At 43.9% G+C, this 14,554-nt stretch overlaps 2 protein-coding genes across 5 annotated transcripts in view; one reads left to right on the top strand and one right to left on the bottom strand.

The window, feature by feature from the left end:
• Positions 1-8,075, bottom strand: part of VPS50 (VPS50 subunit of EARP/GARPII complex) — a 114,843-nt gene extending 106,768 nt beyond the window's left edge. Inside the window, exon 1 of one of the 3 annotated variants that reach the window (XM_070059817.1) lies at positions 7,896-8,075. In XM_070059817.1, the coding sequence (XP_069915918.1) occupies positions 7,896-7,928 (33 nt within the window). In that variant the 5' untranslated portion in view covers positions 7,929-8,075. Of the gene's footprint in view, positions 1-5,361; positions 5,542-7,895 lie in introns of those variants that run through there. The other 2 variants (XM_008261723.4, XM_051852990.2) reach the window with 2 other exon arrangements.
• Positions 8,076-8,095: 20 nt separating this feature from the next.
• The window catches only part of HEPACAM2 (HEPACAM family member 2), a 51,659-nt gene continuing 45,200 nt past the window's right edge, over positions 8,096-14,554 (top strand). The window contains exon 1 of one of the 2 annotated variants that reach the window (XM_008261727.4): positions 8,096-8,268. The gene's annotated coding sequence lies outside the window, so the exon portion shown is untranslated. The remainder of the gene's footprint in view (positions 8,269-14,554) is intronic. The other variant, XM_017344317.3, reaches the window with a different exon arrangement.

Here is a 14,554-nt window from a genome sequence, read left to right on the forward strand (position 1 = left end):
GGGCACCATATTTCTCACAGCCCATGAGCCATTTCCACCCATGTCTCCAGGGAGCTTTGAAAAATAAGATGTGTGGGCCGTACACATAGCTACTGAATAGGTATTACTGGAGCAGGACCAAGAATCTGCATGTAAACAAGCACGCCTGGTGACTCAGAGGATCACTAATAATTCAGAAACACAGCTAGACATGCTCTGACAGAATCTCAAAGTCGTGACGCTTTCAATTTTAAACACACCTCACTTTTCTTTCTCAGACCTTAATTCCCAATGGAAGGACAAAACCAAATCTTATTTTCCTCTATAACCTGGAGGCTACCAAAATTCCTGGAACTGAGTAAACAACCAAAGAAATGACTAAATTATTAGGTGGAGGCTGTTCCCAGGCTCCAATCTCTAACTAATTAGCACACTGTTCCCATGGGGACATGCAAGTGACTACAAAATGAAGTTTCCAGGAATGCTTGCCTGAAAAACAAAGGCCTTCTGAGCGTTAATACGCCCTATGGTGAGTGGACCAGGGAAGCAAGGTTACCTTGTCTGCCTCTGTCACCAAGAGGGATCGTGAGGGACCGCCATCCCTAGTGTAGTCGTAAAGAAGACAAGCTTGGGTTACATAACTTTCTCACACCTCTGAAGGTCTTTCTAACCTGACTGAAAATCATGACCACCTTAGAATATCTTTCGTAAAGTCTAATTGCTAGTCCTCTTAAATATTCATAAAAGTGCGGATTTAGCTAATCCAACAGAAATCCTTGGAGAAGGCATCATGTCTAATCTCCTTCCTACACCAGTAACTGAAAGATAAATGTAATCTATGCTGACGACTAGACAAAGGTCTTACCTCCAGGTCGGACACAACACATCCATGCAGCAACTGTCTGCCAAATATGCCAAACCAAGTAAAAAAACTCGGAACTCCCCCAGCATGTTAGGAAGTGGAGGAGTGGAGTGACTGCAGGATGCGCACTGGAGCAGATCGCCTGAGTTTTACCCCGACTCTTGCTGTGGTCCTTAACAATGTTCTTATCCAAACTATGTATTATGTTGTCAGAAAGTGGTAGGCCGGCGCCGCGGCTCACTAGGCTAATCCTCCGCCTAGCGGCGCCGGCACACCGGGTTCTAGTCCCGGTCGGGGCGCCGGATTCTGTCCCGGTTGCCCCTCTTCCAGGCCAGCCCTCTGCTGTGGCCCGGGAGTGCAGTGGAGGATGGCCCAGGTGCTTGGGCCCTGCACCCCATGGGAGACCAGGAAAAGTACCTGGCTCCTGGCTCCTGCCATCGGATCAGCGCGGTGCGCCGGCCGCAGCGCGCCGGCCGCGGCGGCCATTGGAGGGTGAACCAACGGCAAAGGAAGACCTTTCTCTCTGTCTCTCTCTCTCACTGTCCACTCTGCCTGTCAAAAAAAAAAAAAAAAAAAAAGAAAGTGGTACCTCATAGGATATTACAAGAAGCAAAAGAGATAACGTATAAGGGGAGCTAAAAAATGGTGTCTCAGGCATTCTTTTTTACTATTTATTTATTTATTTATTTGAAAGGCAGAAATAGAGAGAGAGAGAGATCTTCCATCCATTGGTTCACTCCTGAAATGGCCACATCAGCCGGAGCTGAGCCAGGCCAAAGTCAGGAGCGTCTCCCAGGTCTCCCACATGGGTGCAGGAGCCCAGGGACTGGGCCATCTTCCCCAGCTTTCCCAGGCGCATTACCAGGGAGCTGGATGGGAAGTGGAGCAGCTGGGACTGGAACTGGTGCCCACATGTGATGTCAGCACTGCAGGCAGAGGCTTAACCTTCTGCGCCACAGAGCCAGCCCTGTCACAAGCATTCTATAAGAGTTAAGCATTATGTGTAACATTAAAATGACCACAAAGAAATGTTTTTATGTTATCAAAACAGAAATTAAAAATGTCGTAACTATCTTAAAGCAAAGCATCTTACATTTAACTATACTTCAGCATGATAGATCTTGAAACTTTTATCAGTTTTATGGATTTCTTTTTTTTATGGAATTCTTTTTTTTATGGATTTTTTTAAGATTTATTTATTGAAAGTCAAAATTACACAGAGAGAGAAGGAGAGGCAGAGAGAGAGAGAGGTCTTCCATCCGCTGGTTCACTCCCCAATTGGCCGCAATAGCTGGAGCTGTGCCGATCCAAAGCCAGGAGCCAGGAGCCAGGAGCTTCTTCCGGGTCTCCCACATGGGTACAGGGGCCCAAGGACTTGGGCCATCCTCCACTGCTTTCCCAGGCCACAGCAGAGAGATGGATCGGAAGTGGAGCAGCTGGGACTCAAACTGGCGCCCATTTGGGATGCCGGCACTGCAGGCAGCAGCTTTACCCGCTATGCCACAGCGCCAGCCCCAGTTTTACAGATTTCTACTACCCAATATGCATTTTTATTTCATCTTCATTTCTCTAAAGCACAAACCAGGGTCAAAACTATACTACTCCGTCTTTATTAAGTTGAAGCTTGCCTTGTACTCATTATCTGTATTTGATTTTCTTTTTTATTTTTGTTTTGATAATGTCCCCAGTTTAAATATATGTAAAATTTAGGGAGCAGGCATTTGGTCTACTGGTTAAGATATCCACATCCCACAGCGTAGTGCTTCGGTTTGGTTCCCAGCTATGATTCCAGCTTCCCACTAATGCAGACCCTGTGAGAAAGCAGTGATGGCCCAAGAAACTCGGTTCCTGGCAACCACGTGGTACACCTGGATTATGTTCTGGGCACCTGCTCTGCCCTGGCCCAACCCAACCCAATCCTGGGACGTGAACCAGTGGATAGCTGCACACTCTCATGTTCTCTTTCTTTCTCTCCCTTTCTGCTTTTCAGATAAATAAGTAGATAAACAAAATTCCTCATAAAAAATACCTGCCTTTGCACTTTATTTCTTTGCCTGAATTAGATTAACATTTCAGACTACTAGAGTTACATCTATACAAATCCTCATTTTCCATTTATGCAGCCAACAACCTAAGTCTTTTTAAAAATATTATTTATTTACTTACTTACTTATTTGAAAGGTAGAGTTACAAAAAGAGGGTGAGACAGAGAGTTCTACCATCTGCTGGTTCACTCCTCAAATGGCCAAGGCTGAGCCAGGCCAAAAGCAGAAGCAGGAGATTCATCCGGGTTTCCTTGTGGGTGCAGGAGCCCAGGCACGTGACCCATCCTCTGCTGCTCTTCCTAGGCCATTAGAGGGAGCTGGATTGGAAATGGAGCAGCCAGGACTTGAACCACAACCTATATGGGATGCTGGGTGTCACAGGCCGCTTAACCCACTTTGCTACAACACTGGCCTCAACAACCCAAGTCTTAACAAATCAAAAAGAGCACCTGTCATGATTGTTTCCTTCTCTTTTAAGCAAAACTCAAGAGTCTACAATCAGTTCCCAATTTGTCAGCCTCTATGTTCTTTTGAAAGCGTCCTAATCGGGCTTTGCCCCCATCAACGTCATGACCCCTACAGCAGTCAGGTCACGTTCATTCTCTCCCCCCCCCCCCCCACGAATGGGCTGATCTGCAAGAACTCCACAGAGCTCTTTACTCTCTCCTCTTTTAAATTCTTCACTTGGCTTCTGAGAGCCATTGTTCTTGGTTGTTCTCTTGATCTAACACTCATTCAGCAACATTGATTGAGCATCTGCTATTTGTCATTTGGAATGCCAGAGACGTCTGATCTCACTGGCTGCACCTTCTCATTCTGCTTTGCTGGATCCACCTGTCCTCCCTGATCTTCTAACACTAGGTTCTCAAAACCTCCAACCTTGGACTCCGTGTATGTCTACACTCACTCTACTGGTGATCTGACCAGCTTATATGCCACCTACACACTTGTAATTCCCCAAATTTAGTCTGTATCCTGGACTTCTCTCAATAAATTCAGGCTCATTGGCCAACCATCCACTTTAGTTCTCTACTTCAGCATCTACAAGACTTTCAAATTAACAAGTTCAAAAGCACATTCCTTCTCTCTGTCTGTTCCTCCCTCACTTTCATCTGTCTCCATGAATCGCAATTCCATTCTTCCAGGGGTGGGAGCTTGGAAACCATACGAGGTCATCCTCAATGCTTCTCTTCCCCTCACAGCCCAGATACAACGCACCAGGGACACCTGCACCTCTCCACTGACTACTGCCACCATCCTCTTGTCAACACTCCCACCCCTGGCACCCCGAGGAAGGCCCACAGCCTCTCACGTGGATCACTGCAACAGACTCCTCACTGGGCTCCCTGCTTCCACTCTTTGCCTCTTCAGTCTGCTCTAAAGATTTAGGTAAGAAAGTGATCAATTTCTGTTCACAATTGATCATAATGATAGGACTAAGAGTCAAAGGGATCACATAAACAAGACTAGTGTCCGCAAACACTAACCAATAGAATAAAAAAGGGAGAGAGCGATCCAACATGGGAAGTGGGATACACAGCAGACTCATAGAATGGCAGATGTCCTAAACAGCACTCTGGTCTCAGAATCAGCCCTAAAGGCAGTCAGATCTGGCTGAAAAGCCCATGAGACTATTTCAGGCATGGAAAGCCCAGACACTCTGGGGGAAAAAAAAAAAAAAAACCTAAATGAAAGATCTCCGCGAGTGAGATCCCAGTGGAAAGAATGGGTCATTAAAGAAGTAGGTACCTTTCTCTGAAGGAAGGAGAGAACTTCCATTTTGACTACGACCTTGTCTAAATATGATCAGAGTCGGTGAACTCAGGGGGCTTCCATAGCCTTGGCAACTCATAACAAGAGCCTAGGGTGATTACTGATGCCATAAACAAGAGTGTCAATTTGTTAAGTCAACAACAGGAGTCATTGTGCACTTACTCCTCATGTAGGATCTCTGTCCTTAATGTGCTGTACATTGTGATTTAATGCTATAACTAGTACTCAAACAGTATTTTTCACTTTGTGTTTCTATGTGGGTGCAAACTGTTGAAACCTTTACTTAATGTATGCTAAACTGATCTTCTGTATATAAAGAGAATTGAAAATGAATCTTGATGTGAATGGAAGGGGAGAGGGAGCGGGAAAGGGGAGGGTTGTGGGTGGGAGGGAAGTTATGGGGAGGGAAGCCATTGTAATCCATAAGCTGTACTTTGGAAATTTATATTCATTAAATAAAAGTTAAAAAGAAGACTTAGGTCAGAAGAGTCTTTCTGAAGCATTAGGTGGGATGACTCCCTCCTCTGCAGGGCCTCTAACCCACAATGAAAGTCACAGCCTGCAAGATTCTCCAAGCCCAGCAGCCCAACCTCACCTCCTGCCACCTTCTCCTCACACTGGGCCTCTGCACAGGGCCTCTGCACCTGCATTTCCCCGCATGGAACGCACCTTCTCAGATAGCCACAGGCTCCACTTCCTCACCTTCAGAGGCTCTATCGTCACAGTGAGGACTTCCAGGGCCTCCCTGCCTGTAATTATAAGTAACCCTAAACGGCCCACAACTCCCAGATCCCTAATGCTGCTGGCCGCTAAAGCACTGGTCGCCGCATCTGCCTTAGCACTCTTCTGTTCTGTTCCCTGCTGCATGTCCCAAACTCCCACAGGCGCCTGGCACATGGTATTCAATAATCATTTGTTAACTGGACTGAAAGAACAGAGGCTGGCGTGATGGAGAAAGACGGACAACAGATCCCATCTAAACGGAGCCAACAAAGCACTCGTGTGTAAACAAAGACCATGGACAAATGAAATCCTCTAAAACCTAAACTTCCAAGATCTTAGCTGCGTACTTCCACACATGAACTTAACATATATTATTAGCACATTCAGTAGCCTCAAAAAAAAGAAATATGTTGTGTATATTTATTTGTCCTACTATACACTTAACCAGTAATGAACAGTACTAATTAAAGTCTACAAAGTCCCTTAGGCAGCACCTTATTTTCACAGCTCACAGATTCATGAGCCATACACTGAAGATAATCAAGTATGTGGAAGGCAAGCCATAAACATTATTAGGATGACTTTTAAAATTTACATAAAACTCCAAACTTTACCCCACTTTTTACAGTATAATACCAACTTTTGACATATGTTCTTCCGAGCTTTGTTTTGGTTTTTTCTTTTCTATTCTAATTAAACCTCAAGTTCAATAAGCAAATGGCTGAGGCTTAAGAGCTACCATTTCCAAAGCAATTCCATTAAACTTAAGAGAAATCAACTTTTTACTGACATTTGGAATTCTGTGTTTCTTCTCTCCTACTCACTTTTACAAATAAAGCTCTTATATAAAACACACACACACACACACACACAACAAAAGCTGCTGTACAACTGTAACAATCTGGGCCCCAAAGAACTACATGACGGGGTGCCGGTTCAAGTCCCAGCTGCTCCACTTCTGACCCAGCTCTCTGCGATGGCCTGGGAAAGCAGTAGAAGATGGCCCAAGTCCTTGGGGCCCTGTACCCACATGGGAAACCTGGAAGAAGCTCCTGGCACCTAGCTTCAGATTGGCCCAGCTTGTGGCCATTTGAGAATGGATGGAAGACCTTTCTCTCGGTTTCTCCCTCTCTGTCTGTAACTCTACCTCTCAAATAAATTTTTAAAAATCCTTAAAAAAAAAAGTTAAGCACCTTTATTAAAAAAGAAACAAAGAATCTATTGCCTGAATGACAGGTACAGCTGGTTACTTCTTCCTGCTTTCCCACCATCAACACAGCCAATGGCGATCTCTATAACCAAGCACTTCCTTGGTCATGCCCAGGCACAGTTAACCCCTTTATTTACCATTTTAACTTCATTATATCACATAAACATCACTACCATACTAATCCCACGAGGCACACGTTATCACTCCCATTTTAAAGATGTGGAAACAGATGCTCAGATAAAGTATTAAACTTGCCCATAACCAAACAACCACCACAGGATGAAGCGGGACCCAAATTCGTTCTCAAGTAAGAAGCATTAGGAAGCACACCACCAGTGCTCAACGAAGGTGAGAGACTGCCAAATGTGACTGATCACTTACTTTGAAAAAAGTCACTATGCACGGGATTTATTACTTCTATTTTCATGGCATTACCTAAATGCAATTTAATGCAAGTAAAATAATCACGTAAGAATCATTTGTGCACTGTCCACCATAAGTACACAATTTGTATCCTCAAATACCTCCCAAGTTGAGTTCATAAATAAGAATTTAACTTGGAATTTGCATTCCCTTTTAAACAACCACAGAAAACCGCACGGGGGAAACTTTCACTAGAGGACTATACTCCATGTTGTCCAAACTCTTCAAAGCCACATTAATTTAAAACCCTAAATTATGTGTTTTTTTATATCATCATTTTGCCTGGACAAGGATAAAATTTTAGGGTAGCATTTCCCAAAGTTTTCACATGCATTGGCTGGCTTATTCATGGCTCATAAAGGAACCGAATAAAATCAGAGACAGAACAAACCAAAATAATTATTAACCTCACTTTCAGCCCTGTAAGGAAACTTAAGCTGCAAGTTTGGGGGCTTTCACAAAATCTCAGGCTACCGAATCTCCCGCTATTCTCACTCGTTCCAGGACATTCCTACCCCACCTCTCTCCGCAGGCCACCAGCTCGCAGCGGACACACAGTCCGCTTGTCGGTGACACTGCAGGGGAGCTGGGGCCGTCCTGACGAGATGACCAAAGCGGGAGGAGGGGAGCCAGGGATGCTCTCTGACTGCCTCCTTGCCCTCGTCTGAAGCAGTTGCTGGAAGGCTGCAGCCGCAGGAGCCGGGCTCCCATCTAGGAAGCTCAGGCAAGTTTCCAGGGCGTGCCACGGCTCCCCTGTTCCCTTGGCACCTGCCACCACCTTTAACTTGGGTCTCTGCCCGCCACGGCCCAGAGACTGAACATCTCGGCTCATCTCCCAACCCAGATGAGGGAGGATTTGGCTTCAGCCGCCGACACTTACCTGACGGGTCATAAGAGACTTGATTTTTTGCATGTCGAAATCGTGAGGAAGCTACTTTCCCGGAAAAACCTCACAAATCACATCAAGCCACCCGACAGCGGGCCCAGACACTGGGAAGCCATAGTGGGTTGTCACGTGGAGCAGCCGACCTGGTCATCCTTGCTCTCCCTGGGCATGCTGGGAACTGTAGTCTTCCGGTTGCTGTCGGCGGCAGCGAGAGACGGAAGAGGCCAGCCCAGGTACTCCATTTCCCGGCAAGCCAAGCGGCGGGCGCTTCAGGGAAGCTTGCACCGCGGTTCTTGACGGCGGTACTTGCGCTCTGGACTGAGATTTCTGCTTCTGCGAGGCAGAAACCTACGGCACAGGTGACCAGGTATTGGACGACAGGAACGCTGAGCAGCGAGTACTCAGACCGCACTGACTCGATGCCCCCAGGGAGCGTGACGGAGGAAGGGGCGGGCCGGGAGAAGGCGAGCCTGCCGCGCAGGTGCAGGGGCTCAAGGACGAGCGCTCTCCGAAACTGACCGGAGAACTCGGGACAGCCAGAGTTTGGCCCAAGCACAGGTGTCGTGCCGGTTGCCCGAAAGGCGGCCGGCCCCGCTTAGGCGTGTTCTTCCCCAACTGTGGCACCCCTGCAGAGGCCCTAAAATCAAAGGCTTTTGACTCCCACCTACCCTGTTACTACCGTCGCAGTTTAAAACAATCCAGACGGAAAATACGAATAGTGCATATACAGGTCATTTTAAAGGAATTTACTCAGGATTACTGCAGAAACCGAAGGCCTGGTTATCCAGATGTTTTGAGTCGGGCTCATGGATGGCTTTGAATAGCAAGTCCTAAAGCATGATACCAATGATAGTTGTGTTTACATTCTGTCAATGTTTATCAGAACAAAATATGTGACACCCATCATTTCAAAGTCATTTCTCGGGACAACTAAAAAATGGTTAAAGTATCCACCTAATGACAACTATTAGGTAACAAAACTATAGGTGGTAGTCATATGTGGTAAAAATAACAGAAGTGGTTTACAAATGACTGAAGTTTAGGGGAGCCCAAAATCAAAGTTATAGCCAATTCTGAATTCTCCATTCAGAGGCTTTGCTTTATTGTTCACGAGTATAGGCCTAATACGAGGGTATTTTAAAGTTCATGGGAAAATATTCAAAGATGTTTAATGTGGCGCAAAAAATATTTAAATCCATGCTTAAGTTTTTCATAACTGCATTTTCCATGAACTTTTTAAGGACCCCTCCTAGTTGACCTAGGACTTTGTACGTAGCAGCACTGTGAAACTTGGGGCTGTGTGATGCCTTTGCAATCCTCTGGTCTGGCCCTATCAAGGCAACAGCAGACAGGATTCAAAATTCACTGCATATCAGGCTAATCGTTGATCATTTTGTATGGCCCACAAAGAATGTTATAAATATCCAAATGGCCCTTGGCAGAAAAAAGTTTCCTCACCAATCCTAGGTTAATGCAATTTACAAGTTGTAAAGCACTATACAATTACAAGGAATTAACAGTCTACCTTCTGCCCAGTTCTCTGCTCTTGCAGATCCACCTTCTGCATGTCGGTCGCTATTACTTAGCAACTCCTTTTTATAGGTTTTCTTATATGCCTCTTTGACCCTGTTATTTATAAACCCTTAAAAACAATCTTGTCACATTAAGGCAATTCTAGTTTAGTGTGTTCTTTTTTTAAGATTTGTTTTTATTTATTTGAAAGGCAGAGCTACAGAGAAAGGTGGAGTCAGAGAGGTCCTCCATCTGCTGATCCACTCCCCAAAAGACTGCAATGGCCAGAGCTGGGCCAGACAGAAGCCAGGATCCAGAAGCCCCTCTCCCACTCCAGGTCTCCCATGTGGGTGCAGCACCCAATCACTTGGGCCATCCTCTGCTGCCCTCCCAGCACACCAGCAGGAAGCTGGATGGGAAGTGGAGCAGCCAGGATCCAAACAGGCGCTTACATGGGATGCCAGTGCCTCAGGTCAGGGCCCTAACCCAATGCGCCACAGCACCAGCCCTTAGTGTGTTCTTTACCTGCTCTAATTTTATTTGTCAACAACTTTTGATGTGTGAGTATCGTCAATATTTCAAAATCCTGCAAAGTGTCAGCAGAAACAGAAAACTGCCAACCATATTAGTATATACAATGAAACTCAATTTAATAAACATCTGTTGATTGTTGGGCATAGGACAGCACTGGACTGATCACCTCAGATCAATTATGTATGGTGTTTGTCCACAAAGATTTTACAATTTTGTTGAAAACCTATTTTCGGAGTGATCCAATTCTAGTAGTTTTCACACCTTATTGCTCAGATTCACCTGAGTAAGCATGCTATTGTATAGTTGTTGTTTTCTTTGGGATCATTTGTTTAAGATCTTCAGTGATTCTCATTAGGAGACAAGTTCTAGCATTTCAAATCCATGACTTAGAAAGGAGAACATTTTCCTGTGTAAGGTTTTAGGGCCACACATTTTATTAGAGTTTGATCTAAGTCTAGAAACCTAGATTCAAACCCAGAATTTCCTCCTTGACACACTCGAAATACACAAAGAGTCACCAAAAACAAGATTTTTTTAGCCTGTGTATTTGTTTTTTCTATTGGCAAAATTTTGGGAAATGAGTTTTTCCATATTTACTGGACACTAAAAAGCCAATAAGCATTAAACATGTTTTACTCCAGTACTGTACATTTTAGTTTTTTCTTATAAACTGGAGAAAAGGACAACCCAGGCCTCAAGTGGTTAAAAGGCTATAACTAATTCTGAAAGCACATACAGTAAATCAGTGCTGTTGCTGACAGCACTGTTAGTCATTTAACTAACAACAGTTGACTAACAAATGTTGTTGACTAAATTATATTTTCTAATTCAACTTACCCTAACATTACACAGAATAACTGAGCTGTATACATGATGCATTTTTGTTTGCTGAACTAAACAAACAGAAACCTAAAAACAAAACATAAACTACCTGGAGCCCTAAGTAACTTGGAAAGGGAGTACCACGCCCAGTTTTGCAGGCGGGAACATCAGAGCTCATTCTGGGTAAGAGCAGTGAAGTAGGAAAAGGGCATCTCTCTACTGGCTCAAACAAGAGATGCTCTAGAAGCTTAAATAGGAGCTGGTATCCTGCTTTGTTGAGCAACATGTTTATTATTATTCTATAAATGTCAAAGGAATGGAGAGATGTGGTCTCTGTAGGATGATGTCACTACACTTCCTGATCAGGTGGAAATAGAAGACAGAACAGGAGCTGAAGGTAAACGGTGAGCTGGAGAGGCTCCCGGCAAGAAAGATACTGCTGTGTAGATGGTCAGCAGCACTATTCGATCGATTTTGGCTTCTGGAGGGCAAACCATGAAGGAATGAAGCCCAGCCTGGGCACAAGCACATGCGAGGGCCTCTTCTGGCAGCCAGCTCTTCCTCAAAACCATAAGCCATCCTGGGATCTGCGTAATTACAACAGTAAGAAAATGCTTTCTCTCCCCAGTTCCTGTTCATCCCCTCTGTTCTATGTTGACCTTGGCCTATCCTCACGTCTGCTTCCCAGTTGTTTCTACCACTGTGACACACATCCCACTCATGATTAAAGAATGTGTATGTTTATAATTCACAAAGCAAATATTTACTGCATACTTACAGTTACTTACATTTAAAATAGACTGTAAACTATGCAACGTGACATGAGAGAGAACAAAAATGCCCCCCAACACACATACACCCACCCCCTGAACAGGAGCATGTGTGTGTCCCTATGTGATTACATGACCTGCACAGGAGAATGTGTGTATGTGTGTGTGTATCCTATGTGATTACACACACAAACGCTATCCCATGACTCCTTGAATCGACATGCATTAGTTTGTGTTAGATTATCAGCTTTCTCAGATTACATGTAAATATAACTAAGATCAGTAAACAGTAATGCCACATTCTCTTTCTGAATGTGATGGTAGGACAGAACTTTCTAGTGGGTTACAGGTGTCGTGCAAGATATTGATGGTGGGAAATTCCTTAATGATAAAACGAAAACTTCAGACTATTTTTCACAATGTTGTAAAAATTGACAACAGTTGAAGTTAAATTAAAACATTGCTTTTATGACTTTCTGTGTATCCACCCTGGGTTATAAACATATAACAAGTTTATAGCTACCAAACTACCACTAGAGGGCATGTTGAAATAGTTCTGCCAATTGAAATAGCATTTTCCCAAGACTGTGCCCTGTAGATTAAGGTGTGCTGTGACATGAAAGATCACGTGTATGACTCATGATGGCATTTAATTTATCTATGCAGCACTACTATCACCTCATGTCTAGAAAAATGGGATTTTTTTTAAACTTTTATTTAATGAATATAAATTTCCAAAGTACAGCTTATGGATTACAATGGCTTCCCCCCCATAACGTCCCTCCCACCCGCAACCCTCCCCTTTCCCACTCCCTCCCCCCTTCCATTCACATCAAGATTCATTTTCAATTCTCTTTATATACAGAAGATCAGTTTAGCATACATTAAGTAAAGATTTCAACAGTTTGCTCCCACATAGAAACACAAAGTGAAAAATACTGTTTGAGTACTAGTTGTAGCATTAAATCTCAATGTACAGCACACTAAGGACAAAGATCCTACATGAGGAGTAAGTGCACAGTGACTCCTGTTGTTGACTTAACAAATTGACACTCTTGTTTATGGCCTCCGTAATCACCCTAGGCTCTTGTCATGAGCTGCCAAGGCTATGGAAGCCCCCTGAGTTCACCGACTCTGATCATATTTAGACAAGGCCATGGTCAAAGTGGAAGTTCTCTCCTCCCTTCAGAGAAAGGTACCTCCTTCTTTGATGACCCATTCTTTCCACTGGGATCTCACTCGCGGAGATCTTTCATTTAGTTTTTTTTTTTCCCCCCCAGAGTGTCTTGGTTTTCCATGCCTGAAATACTTTCATGGGCTTTTCAGCCAGATCCCCATGCCTTAAGGGCTGATTCTGAGGCCAGAGTGCTGTTTAGGACATCTGCCATTCTATGGGTCTGCTGTGTATCTCACTTCCCATGTTGGATCGTTCTCTCCCTTTTTTATTCTATCAGCTAGTATTTGCAGACACTATTCTTGTTTATGTGATCCCTTTGGGTCTTAGTCCTATCATTATGATCAATTGTGAACAGAAATTGATCACTGGGACTAGTGAGCTGGCTTTGGTACATGCCACCTTGATGGGATTGAATTCGAATCCCCTGGTATGTTTCTAACTCTACTGTTTGAGGTAAGTCAGCTTGAGCATGTCCCGAATTGCACATCTCTTCCCTCTCTTATTCCCACTCTTACATTTAACAGTGATCACTTTTCAGTTAAGTTTCAGCACTTAAGAAGAATTGTGTATTGATTACAGTATTCAACCAAAAGTATTAAGTAGAACAAACAAAAAAAAAATACTAAGAGGGATAACATATCAAGTTGCTCATCAACAGTCAGGGTGAGGGCTGATCAAGTCACCGTTTCTCATAGTGTTCATTTCACTTTAACAGGTTTCCTTTTTGGTGCTCAGTTAGTTGTCACCTATCAAGGAGAACAAGTGGTATTTGTCCCTTTGGGATTGGCTTATTTCACTCAGCATAATGTTTTCCAAATTCCTAACAGGGATCACCAGAAAAATGGGATATTTTAAAATACAACAAAAGGAAAAAAATCTCAGAATTTAAAACATCCCTTTAAATTGCAAATTTTTTTTAAAAAAGATTTGTTTATATTTAAAGGCAGAGTTACAAAGGGAGGGAGGAAGGGAGGGAGAGAGAGCCAGAGAGACAGAGGGAGAGACCGACTTGCCATCTGCTGATTCACTCTCCAATAGCTGCAAAGACTGGAGCTGGGCCAGGCCAAAGCCAGGTGCCTTTATATCTCTTGTTTTGATAAGGATTCAAGAAAATTAATCATGAGGCAGCACTGGGTTTGAAATTACTGGAAAGAGTTAATTTAGTAAAGGCAGTTGGTGATTAATATTGATCTAAATGGTGTTAAGGGAGCCTCATAACTTCCATATTACTTTCCAAATTGTATTGTGCAATCCAGTATTAACTGACTTGCATTTTCAAGTTTATGTATTCATTTTCATTTAATTTCAAAGGCTATGAGACATAAAGAAAAAGAGACAAGGAAAAAGATCCCTCATCTACTTGTTCACTCCCCAAACTGCCACAACAGCTGGGGCTGGGCCAGCACAAAGCCAGGAGTCGGAAATTCAACCCAGATTTCTCACTTGGATGGCAAGGACTCAAGTGCTAGAGCCATCATCTGCTGCCTCCCAGGTTGTGTATACAGGTATCCGGAATCAGGAGCAGAGCTGGAACTCAAACCCAGGCACTCTGATATAGGATGTGGGAGTCCGGAGCAGCTTCTTACTTGCTATGCCAAACACTTGCTCCTCTGTGCCTTTCTTGAGAATCAGGAGGCACAGGTGGAAGAACATCTGCAGTTGTTTCTGGGGGAACAACTTAACAAAAGTACTAGTTATGCACCAAGGACCCCTAAGTAAATAAGACTGCTCTCTGTATTCAAGGAGCTCAAAGGGAAAATGAACACACAGTAAAGTAAATCAAGGTCAATGAGATAAGAGATGCAATAGACATATGTTCAAGATTTAAAACAGGACAG

The sequence above is a fragment of the Oryctolagus cuniculus genome, chromosome 16, assembly GCF_964237555.1.
Source record: "Oryctolagus cuniculus chromosome 16, mOryCun1.1, whole genome shotgun sequence".
NCBI classification, from domain to species: domain Eukaryota; kingdom Metazoa; phylum Chordata; class Mammalia; order Lagomorpha; family Leporidae; genus Oryctolagus; species Oryctolagus cuniculus.